Source organism: Argopecten irradians, chromosome 12 (assembly GCF_041381155.1).
Source record: "Argopecten irradians isolate NY chromosome 12, Ai_NY, whole genome shotgun sequence".
Lineage (NCBI taxonomy): Eukaryota > Metazoa > Mollusca > Bivalvia > Pectinida > Pectinidae > Argopecten > Argopecten irradians.
In genome coordinates this window covers 4,228,776-4,241,405 of record NC_091145.1, presented here as the reverse complement: position 1 = coordinate 4,241,405, position 12,630 = coordinate 4,228,776, and the positions used below count along the sequence as shown (strand labels likewise).

General features: G+C 34.5%; 1 protein-coding gene across 1 annotated transcript in view; it reads left to right on the top strand.

The window, feature by feature from the left end:
• The window catches only part of LOC138336022 (major facilitator superfamily domain-containing protein 4A-like), a 37,926-nt gene extending 31,408 nt beyond the window's left edge, over positions 1-6,518 (top strand). Inside the window, exons 9-11 of the mRNA XM_069285282.1 lie at positions 851-921; positions 1,677-1,794; positions 2,462-6,518. Of these exons, the coding sequence (XP_069141383.1) occupies positions 851-921; positions 1,677-1,794; positions 2,462-2,727 (455 nt within the window). The 3' untranslated portion in view covers positions 2,728-6,518. The remainder of the gene's footprint in view (positions 1-850; positions 922-1,676; positions 1,795-2,461) is intronic.
• The last annotated feature ends 6,112 nt before the right edge of the window (positions 6,519-12,630 follow it).

Below are 12,630 nucleotides of genomic sequence, written 5' to 3'. Positions count from 1 at the left end.
TAATACAATATGAACGACCTTTGATTACGAAAAGGTTTGATCCGATCTGAGCATGCCAAGTCACGAAGCTTACCACGCATTGACACAGACTGTCTGTTAGGGTGGTCGGTCATAGGACACAAAATACCAGGACAGCCTGCTGGAATATTGTTGTGAATCTGTGGGCCAAACAATAGTGCATTTAGCTGAGAATAGAAATTGTCTGGATGAAATAAATAATTATCAAATTTGTTTTTCCCTTCCCTTCAATGAGTCGGGTCAAATGCATACAGCTCTTAAAAAGAAAATAGATATGACTTCAGCAGTTTGCCTTCATTGCATAAGCATCCATTCCAAATCTAAAAAGAAAAAAGTCAATAATGCACCAGAACATTTTAGTTAAAATTAGTATATTATTTATTTTGGAAATACAGTCTATTCAAAATTTCTTTTACATTTCATGGTATTTTGAAATGCCATAAGTAATATTTACTCTTCAAAACGAAATATTGTAGTGGTTGATATTTTAATTGAAATAAAAAAAAATACAAACAAAAAGACGGAATGAAAGAAAGAAAGAAAGAAAGAAAAAAACATTAACATAAAATCATGCGTTTAACATACTGAAATGTGGGGTTATTATTTGTGTAGACATTTTGGCTTAATACGAATTGTTAAAAATATTCGAGAATACATCCACGCTCATATATATTGATAGATTGGAATTTCATGTATGAATGAATTCGTTATGAATGTCAATCGCTAAAACTGTTTGAAAATTGACTTGAGTGAAAAATACAGGACAGTGTATTACTCTGAGGACCGCGGATATGAGTGTGGTTGCTAAGTTGTTGTCTTTGTTACTTTCCAGCATCTGTCGCCTCTTGTCTTGTGGTTTGCGCTGCCTTGGGTGAAACTCTATGTCCGGTCATTGTTGGTAACGTAAGTATTCTTACAACATCTAATGATCCCTTTGTATCCGGACAGAGAATTTAGACTGTTTTTTGGATAATAAATTGATAATGCTAAAAAAAACCCAAAAAACAAAAAAACAAAAAACCACAGCAGCAACCACAGTTCATTGACACTCAATATTGGCACTACAATATGATTAACATATGAATTTAGCCGGTTTAGGACATCCTCTGTAATACATATTTCCGCCAATATATCATCCTCTGGACTATATTATAGCAAAAGTGAAGGTATGTATTTGATACAAAATGAGCAGGTAGTTTGGTCCTTTGATGTACATCAAAAGAATCAAATGACGGTACACTGCTGTTGACTGTTGGTTTGAAGTTTGACGTCGCTTTCATTTTGATCTTCGCATGTCTCTGCAAGCCTGTTGTGACAAACAACTTAAGTTTTTCAAATGAATGTAAACATCGATTTTGTATCTCGAATGCTATTAAATGATAAAGTTCTGCTTTATTCTAAACAATATAATTTTGGTACAGTATTGACTGTTACAACAGTACATGATATATGTAGTATGATAGTATGATAAATATTACTATCTATACCTGATAACAAATGGGTGAATATGGTGGTCAAAATTAATTAATCAGTCATGTTAGTTACATCTTCACTTCCGGTATATACGTTTTACAGATGTGACATACAAACGAAACAATAACCTAGATACGACGCTAAAATATGTATCAATAGTTTACCAATTTTGTCTTTTTTTGTAGCTGTTTGTATCGTTCGGACCTCCTAGTTTCCTCGTATTTTGTTTGGTCATTGTTGTAATCGCCATGCTGTTCTACTGGGGACTATACGTGATCGGACGGGGCACACACAAATATCAGGGTAAGTTCTCTACACCAATCAACTTTTCAAATATCTCCCAGAATTCATTGCATTTGACATTCTCTGGGACCGCAATGAACCCTGGGAGTAAATGCCTATTTTCGCGACGACTTCATTTCGCGTTGTTATGCATAAAGTCTTTTTCATGACAATTTATTATTTGGATTTGGTCGCATAAGGATCTACGTTTCCCAATATTTGAAACATATTGGCGACATTTCATTTTCACGACATCTTAAGGCCCAGAAAAGTCATGCACACGCGAAGAATTTGTTAGCTTTGATTGGTATAAGATAGTTTGAAGAAGTTTTTCGAATACCATTATTCGTTCAAAATGGAAATTGGCATTTTATATTGTTTTTCGACAAAAAGTTACAGCATACGTGTACTTGTTTGGTATACTGTATATAAATTCATTTTTTGAAGAAAACACTTTTAAATTTATCATTTGTAAATTTCTTTTATGGATGGCTCCAATGGGACTTTTTCATTTGTGTCCACAGGAAAGTATTACAAACGTTAAGAAAAAAAGGAAAATTGTCAGTATATAAATCTTCCTATACTTCTGTAATCTTTCCTAATGGGAATTTCATGTTAAAGAGAATCGTTAATTTAGAAAATATTCGTGAAAGTGGGTCCTGAAATTGCATATTTTATATATTTCAAGAACATGGTATGGAGTCGTTCCTTTGGATGCCGGGATATAAGAAACGCAAGGGAGGGGAGAATACTCACATCAAACCCGCCGCTGTTAAATATTACACCAAAATGGCGGAGGATGGGATAGCCGACGGAAACGATAAGATGGAGTTGGACCCAGTCAAGAGGCCACCGACAGACTACGACTCAAAGACTAATTTTCCTGATACAAGACTAAACACGGATTACGACAGCAGTTATTTCCCTGAAGCTTCCACACACAATGCTCACTGATACTCTTTGTAGCAGAAATTGTTTTTGAGAAACATTCCATGTTTAGCATATTATGGGTACATGTAAAGTGCAAAACGAAAACAAAGCGAAACGAACACTTTACAGGTACCAATCAAATTATATGATATGTATATTGGGAAACGGAAGTAAGGGAACGAAACGAAACAGACACTTTATAGGTACCAAGCATATAAAGTATGTAACAAAAGCAAGGGAAATGAAACGGAACGAAACAAAAACTTTACATATACCAAGTATACTATATGGTGCATGTAAAGTGCGAGACGAAAGCAAGGGAACGAAACGAAACAAACACTTGACATGTACCAAGCATATTGTAGGGTACATATAAAGTGTGAAACAAAAGCAAGGGAAATGAAACGGAACGAAACAAAAACTTCACATATACCAATTATATTGTATGGTACATGTAAAGTGCGAGACGAAAGCAAAGGAACGAAACGAAACGTACTAAGCATATTGTAGGGTACATATAAAGTGTGAAACGAAAGCAAAACGAAACGAAAAGGATGGATAGACACGAACACATTGCAGTTACCAATCATACTGTAGGGTATATATAAAATTGCAATACGAAGGCAAAATTAAACGAAATGTATGGATCGAAACGCACACGTTACAGAGCTCAACTCGATTTGCGCTCTTCTAAGAAGATACGTCTTCTCAGAAGATCTTTCAGTATATAGATGGATATATATATAGTATATAGATTTCCAGATTAGAATAGCTATAAATCGAGTGATCGAAAGTTATATTTTATAAGTAGAAGAGGGCAAATCGAGTTAAACTCATGAATCGAGCATATCGTAGGGTACAAATAAAGTGCGAAATGAAAGCAAAACGAAACGAAACCAGCACTTTACAAGTACCAAGCATATTGTATTACGTTGTCTTCAATCCTTTCTTGAGTTATTGCATGAAGATTTTTATCAATTGATATTTCTGTTTAGATATTTGATGTGACAAGTTTATTTTGCTTCCTCAACTGAGTATAAAATCATTTGTCAAAAAACACTTTGCATATATCTACAAGTAACTGCTTTTAAATCACAATTTTATCTGATGTATTATGCTATATTTGTATTTTTCGTGGAATCATACGGAACACAATAAAACCGCTTTAAACCGCTATTTGAAGTCATTGAACTGGGATGACTTTATAATATGGAGTAAACAGATATGGGCAATATTCTTTTATCACAAACATACAAAACGTGATATTGAAGTGATTTTAGTTTTAATACATGTAGTTACAAATTGCATTTAAATCTTGAAATGAATGTTAATTAGATTATATTATGGAATATTATTAGAAGATATTATGGAGGTTACTGCGAGTTGCTGTTAAAAATGTTTACTATTTGTATAATGTTGGCAAATGTTGAGACATTCCGATGTATCAGAGTTACTTCCCTTCGTTTCATTCGGTTAGAACTCAATCGGGGAACTTCGGCACTTTCCGTAAACGAGTATTTTCTTGTTTACGGAAAGTGCCGAAGGTTCCCGATTGGATTAGAACTCACGGAGATAATTGAAGGGAAGTAACTCTAATAAGATGTCAAGTGACGGTTTAATTAGCTACACGTGATGTGCAATAGTTGTGATAGTGTTATTTGCTGTACGGCATTAGGTAAATGTAGTGCATTGTTATGTGCCGAACGGTAGCTCCGTCTGGATGAAACATTCCACGGAGGTAAAACCATCGGCCAGCTGCTCAAGACCAAGTAACCAAAAAGTAACTGTGACATAGTGATATGATTAACTGAAATATACCCAAGTTCCCTCCGCCTGAGTTGCAGAATTATGAAATAAGTTGAAGTCGTCATAGTTGTATTTGTTTATGTACACAAATGGCTTGTTGATGTTCTGTGATATTTTTTTTTAAATTTTCATATTATCTTTTTATTGCTACTTTATGTAAGTGAGTACTTTTTCTCAAACCAAAACATTTTGGTTGACCATGGAATTCGGGATATCAAGGATATAAAAGATTTGTATGTCATATTCCTTGTGTAAACGAAAATGATATAATTTAGCAAAGCTGCATAGTTGTATAAGAGATTCCGACAAAGATAGATTGTAGTAAACTGTCCCTTGCGTTTTGCAATTGTGTCGACGGATGATTGATTTATTATGGAACGATCACGAAGCTGTCAAAACATCATTAATTCTGAAATCAATAAATTTGAGTTTACGTATGAATGTTGAGAGTTGACCGAATGCAGTTTTGCTATATTATCTATCAGCAATATCATGAAAAAAATTGTTGAAGCAATTTACAGATTATTTTAGCTTTTGTGAAATAATATTATCTTACCATCATAAATCATCGATTATCTGGTATATAGCGATATTTACAAAACAAATATTTTATTACATAGATCTTTGATCTTTTAAATGACTGGCATTGTTCACAATGAAGATGTACATAATTGTAAGTAATATATGAATGAATGGGAGAATGGTATACATACAATAAAACATGCAGATGCTTTAGATAACGATATATTCTCTTAAAGTTTAAGGAGTTTAAGAAGTATTAGAGTTTAGAAGATTAAATATGTTTTACATCAATACACAGATTGTTTTACATCAATACACAGATTGATTCCCAATCCGCCATTTTGTTCACTATTGTTTTAGAGTTACTTCCCTTCATTCAGCGTTAGATGTTGCAGATGTCACTATTTCAATAACAATCCAAAACATTATATCACCAGTTCTGATTTTCTTTCATAAGATCTTTAAAAAGATATGGCACATGCCTGTTGATCTGCAATACATGATATTGATATATCTGAACATTTGCTGAAAAAATCTACATGTATGAAATAATTTTACATCATCGATTCTTGAACATGCTATAAGCTAGTATAGTTGTTTGTTGAGAGTGCTATCAATCGCAACATCTCGAAGAAATTTCCGGCAACCTTCGGATATATGACCGATAATTACCGAAAATTTCCGGAAAATTCCGAGATGTTGCGATTGCGTGATGTTTTAAACAAGCCTGATTTCTTTTTATACATATCGTGTGGAATTTTGAGTCATGATAATTAAAAAAGACTTGATCCCACGTATACTTGTACATGTCAAGAGAGAGTTGCTAATTGTCTGTCCACATTTTTCTTTGTATTTTGCAAACATATCCATTTGCTTTGACAATTCATACATGTTTGAATCAAGTTACAAGCAGACGGCATTTAGTTAAATTAGACTTCTTTAACTCAATAAGTTAAATAAGTTTCATTGATTTCTTGGTGTTTTTTTTTAAAATAAGAACTACTATACAAACCTGGTCTACTACACGTTTGCACCATTATATGTCTAGAAGTCTTTAGAGCTACGATTTTGTTACTTAAAATATATCAAAATCATCAAAGAGCAGTCTAGAACAATTGTATATTGGAAAAAATGAATACTACTTTAATATCATGTCATCATTCAAAGGTGAATATATGCTGTCTAAATAACTTTGACCATTGAAGCAGGAGCGGCTTTAAAAATAATCTTTAATCCAAATAATACCTACTCATTGCGCAGTAATTTTTTGTTATTCTATCATTTATAAAATTTCTATTTTTTCTATAGGTCCTTTTGAATTAGCTTGTGGTTTTCCATAATGTTATTACAAACATCAATGATCAATATGTTCCCATGCATAATAAATATTGTTACAGTAGAGTTGTCACTGTCGCGCAATATCATTGTTATTATTTATTTATGAAGTCTTTCATTCTATGTTTCAAATAAATACATGATGTCATCAATGTTTGGTTTTGTTGTTTGTTTTGTTTCCACGCCGAACAAAGGCCATTTGTGCAATAGTTTGGCATAAAGGAAATGGATTTTACATTTTGCTTCAATTTAATTTTTCTGGATTCCGTCAATAATCAGGTGCACAATCGATATGATAACAACATAGATACAGATAGGTATCACTCGGGAGACGAAACCGTCTATCGTTTTTTTTATTGAAGTTAACGTAATACTTCACTTCGTTTCGCTCCGTTAGTATTAACCGACACTCGGAAAACCACTCGGTCCTTTCCGACGTATCTCAACGCCTTTCCAAAAAATACGAGATTTGAAAAATTATTTAAAAATCGGGATATTTACTATAAAACAGAGAAAGGGACGACAGTCGCCATATTGGATTTTTTACCCCCACCTTTTGTTTGATTAATTTACGTCCTATTAACAGCAATGGTCATGTAAGGACGGCCTCCCATGTATGTGGTGTGTTGCGTGTATGTTGTGCGAGGTGCGTGTTTCGGGAGACTGCGGTATATTCATGTTGTGTCTTCTTGTATAGTGGAACTTTTGCCCTTTTTATAGTGCTATATCACTGAAGCATGCCGCCGAAGACACCAAGCAACACACCCCACCCGGTCACATTATACTGACAACGGGCGAACCAGTCGTCCCACTCCCTTTTTGCTGAGCGCTAAGCAGGAGCAGAAACTACCACTTTTACAGACTTTGGTGTGTCTCGGCCAGGGGACAGAACCCAGAGCCTTCCTCACAGGGGCGAACGCTCAACTCAAGGCCAAAAATGAGGCGGTGCCAAGGGAGGCATTAGGAAGGATAAAGTCAGTTAGGAAGAATAGAAAAGATAAGATCCTAAATTTAGTCGCCTTTTACGATCATGCAATAGGGGCAGCAGGTACAATTCTAACGCCCTACCTGCAGGGCCACCCCCACCTCGATTAAAGTTAATTTTTCACAATAGTATACCTTTTTTCCTAGAGTCATAGTCACGCATCAGTCCTCCGATAATCCATAATCACACACATACCATGCAAAAGCATATAAACGATGTCTATATAGTCAAACGCAATATTTTAATCCAAAATTACCGGCGCTTTCTGACTTGTGACATCGAAAGCAACGATCAAGTGAAGAGCGATTAGAGTGACTTCCCCTGCAATGTAATTCAATGGGTTTAGTCAGAGGTATTCCGATACGTATTAATATTCAAATTTTCCGCGAAAACAAACGTATCGGAATATCTCTGATTAAACCCATTGAATTACACTGCAGGGGAAGTCACTCTAGATCTAGTCGCTCTTAACTAGGACGTTGCTTTCGATGTCACAAGTATTACTCCCCTTTCCTCAGCTCGCTTACCAATTCAGCCTCATATATCAAACTCACTCGTCAGCTCATCGCCGACTAGTTACTAATACAACAACGGAAACCGGACTCCAAAGAAAATCAGTTGTAGTATAGGTGTATCCTATGAAGAGTCACCTAGCCATAACAGTTTTCCTAACAGTTTAGGGACCTCCGATCCACCTACCAACGAAGGAAATAGACAAAAGTAGATGTGAGTGTAGTATTAGTACACTGTAACACTCCACTTTTGCATCATGGCAAACATAGGGGGAAGGCCAATCAGGGTTTAGGGGAGCTGTAACTAATTCTCAGTTCCCCGTGTGTACGTATGCGGCCTGCACGGATAAAATATTGTATCTACATGATATTTTGTAAACTTTGAGTTAAAATCCAACTAAAATATGCTTATGTTTTTAGTTTTACATGTATAAGTATGTGTGTACAATTTACACACGTTTGCGTTAATCATGCGGCAGGTGTAGCTACGTACAGATTCATTTCCAAAGTGTGGAAAAGTAGCTTTAATGAAAACTGACACTGTACATATATTGTAAATAACTTTCACCCCACAAATCTTGCCATCCTCGATACTCCAGGGAGGGGATATAACGTCAGTGATAGTAACCCCTGGAGCATCGATGATGACACTGCACATGTCTTTTAAATAACTTTTACCTAACACATTTTTCACGAAGACGGATCAATCTACAATCAATATAGGCGTCAATGATTCGTAAAGATAAGTGTGAAAATCTAAACGGAAATGGGCAACCGGGTATGACACTAATGAGGAGAAAGTCAATGTGGTCTAGAAACATAATAGCTTAAATTAGACCAAAGAACAGATAAATATTAGTCAATAATGCATTGACTTGTTATTCATATATCAACCATGATCGTTCTCGCATAGACACCGTTTCCATCGCATACCCTGCACGCACGATCCATATTACCCACATTGCGCATCGTGCTGTCTTCGCACGCACATCGTGCAAACTTCATGCACACCGCACATTGTGTCACGTTGTGCGTTCACACAACCGTATCAACACTTGTATAGTCCCAAACATAACACGTAAAAGCAGCCGATTATCAAGTCTCCCACCCTCGATTTCCAGGGGTTACTATCACTTACGATCTCTACAATCCGTGACTATGTCATACTGAAATTGAAGCGATATCGGATAAGCAGGTATGAATATAGTTTGGCCCTTTGATGTACATCAAAGATTTGAAGTTGAACGTCGATCTCTGTAAAGTTTAAAAGAAAGTCACCACAGGCCCGTGATTGGTCAGTTTGTTTCTCCTGAACTGTCTTCAGTTTTGCTATGACATAGTCCGGGGCTGTAGAGATCGCAGGTAACCGTAACCCCTGGAAATCGAGGATTTATGTACATGTCCCTATCACTACAATCTGACGATCACCAATTCATATAATATTTTATTGCAGAATAATCTTCATTATCGTTTCAATCGCAACCTCGGATAAATATCCAGCAATCTTCGAAAATATAACAACGATTATTTCTGTGTAATGTAATTTTTTCCGCGATATTTTTTTGCGATTGTTTTCGTTAATCAGAAGAATCATGGAGGTAGGCTTAATTCGCATCTTCTGTACCAATTTTGTTTGAACTTTCCGATCAATAACCACGCAAAATTTACATAGTGTTAGAAATTGTATTCAACTTATGAAATATAAAAATAAATCAGCCACTTTTTTCTAAATAGAAAAGTTGTTTCCATGAATTTTGAACAAACTGATTTTTCATGTATGTAGAAATAATCTTTTTTGATATCGATAAGAATTCGTATCGATACCTTCTCTATTCATTGCATTTTGTGATAAATCAATGTTTTCAGATTTCAGAGTTCAGATTTTATTTCACTCTCAGACATAAAAGTATGTAACAGGAGGTCACTATACATAATATAAACATGCAAGTATATTACAATATGTATTAGTGGTGTACATGCTCAATCAATAGTTTTCATATTTTTTTCAAAAACTTACATATATTTGTCAGAACAGTTATGTTACTTATAGTAAACAGGCCTTTCATTTTGATAACACTATGGTTTCTATAATAGTAACTTGGTATAAACATTTCTCGTAAACGTTTCACCATTTCATTACTGCATTGAAACAAATAATGATATTCGTTTCCAATATCAATAAAACATAGATTACAAGTTCTCTTTACTTCAGGGGTCCCAGTCCATCTTCCCGTTTCTATAGGTAAGTGCATGTTCAAGGTTCTGAATTTTATGATGATTTGTCTATCTATTGGCTTTAATTTCACAAGATACTTTTCAAATTCAAAATTACTTTTAAGAATAGAATAAGTACGACCTCTTGACGAATTCTCTATATCATTAAATTATTTTTGAGTGAGGTATATGTATAAGTACAAGGAAATATTAGACATAAAGACATCATTTTAACAAGCCATCAGTCTTTTGTGGGGTTTTGAGCTATCGGTGGTGATAATAACAGTAGTAGTAATCACTGGTAAGGGCATTAGCTGTAAATTGTCCACATAATTACATGTTGTAGTTCAACCAGTTAGTATGGCAGGGAGAAATCAGTGCTATCGTGATTGCATTTGTGAAGAAATAAATAAAATAAAACTTTGGAAATTAATTTATGAATGTTCTAAAAATTACTTAAAGCTTTTCATGTAAAAATATTAAAACATCAGTCTTGGATAGTCGTAGAATGTTAGGTAAACACAGCGATAAACTCATATTGAATGTTTATTCATTTTAAGAATTTTTACGTTCCTGCAGAACTGGGAGTTAGGATCTAGAAGCTAGAAAACCATTGTGTTAATAGAAAACTCTCTAAAATAAATCTACAAATAATTTTTATTTCAAGACAACTATATCGGTTTCATTTTTTCTCTGAAAAAAAAATCATCATTTTTTTCAGATATCACGTGTGCATAAAAAATGACGTCACAAACACTTTGTCTCAAAATTAAGATCTTTTTCGTTGATAAAACTCGTTAATTTAATATTTTGCTACATACATTTTGTATTTACAGTCTTGGCAGTAAATCATACTATTGAGAGTTAATGCTACACCCATTGACGGCACGGATCAGTGTTTCGATATAGTTTTGGTTTAAAAGATGAACCTTGTCTTACACCTTATTATTAAATAATGTATAGTACAGACCTCTTCTTCAAAACGGTCTCGCATATTTACGGCCAAAATACTACTAAAAAGTACATGGATTCAGGAAATTTGTTATTGACAAACTCATTTATACCTGTTTTTGTTCTTTGTTTCAAGAAAATTCTTGAACTTGAAATTTTCCATAAGAAAGCATGGCAGAAGCTAAGGAAAATTCCTTAAATTAAGATTTTCCCATTACTAATGTAATGTTTTCCATTGGAGAATTTCATGTTGATACATTTCTTAAAGTTACGGAATTTTTGTGAAACTTGGAAATATGTCCTTTTTAGATCTTTTGTATATCCTTGTTTTCGTTAATTGGCGGCGAGTTATAAGCCTGTCCGAAAATATAGAAGTCTCGATCCTTTTGTAAGAACAAAACTGATTTTATTGCTAACAGCTATACTAAAAAATAGTTTGTTGTCCTTGTAATAATCAATGAGCACAAACATACAAATCCCCGACCAAAACAAAACGTCAAGTGGATATCAAAGCAAGTGATGTCTGAAATTAGATCGAATTGAAGCTGTCTATTGATGCTGTTGATTCAATTTAACTAGATGTATCGATATTCGATAATTACGCAGTGCTTTACAGGTAGCCTCACCAGTTGAATCTGTTTCTACCACTGCATGACCACACACGTCTTAAAAAAAATTATCATTGATAATATTTTCTATTCATCCTGAACGACTTCATTTTTATTAATGTTTTCTTTTGCTATTGCTCCACTCATATTGAGTTAAGCGTTCGCTCGTAAAAGGCGTCTGAATTTGGGATATCATTTCTTCTATTCATCATAACTGACTTTCTTTTCAAATTACCTCATTTTTGGTCGTCAGTTGAGCGCTCAAACATGTAATAAATTTTCTTGGTTATGTCTCATTGTCGAGACACACCTTAAGTCTATATACTCATTAAGGAAGTGGGACGACTGGTTTGCCTTTTGTAAACAGAATGTGACCTGGTTGGGTACGCTTGTTTATGTGTCTCTGGTTACGTTACATGTTTCAGTGAGATAACACTAGAAAAGATAAAAAAATCCCCCATTTCAAAAAGGCACTACACCAACATACCGCAGTCTGCAAAAATACACTCGTAATCCATACACTCAACACACTGCATACACAGGAATCCAATGTAAAATGGCACTAGATGTTTATAATAGGGGGGTTATATCTTCCACTACCAAAACCAGCATCTGCTTCTGTTTAGTGCTCAGAATAAAGAGAATGGAACGACTGGTTTGTCAGTATAGTATGGCCGAATGAAGTACTTCAGTGAGATAGTAGGCCTACTATAAAATTGACAATTTATTTCTTTTGTTGCATTTCAAGAAGTAGAAGAGAGACAATATGAAAATACCATAAACATTATTTATTCCTCACGCAACACACATAAACAGAGGAAGTCGCAATTTAATTTGCTTCTCTGTTGATAAGACATTACGCAATATAAAACCAAATAATGCCTACTATTTCATATAAACATTAAAGAAGCTCCACCGCTGACAAATGATATTTTTCACTATCAAAAAGAGGAGCAGACGATTTAGTATTATTCTTCAGTTACAAAGGTTATTT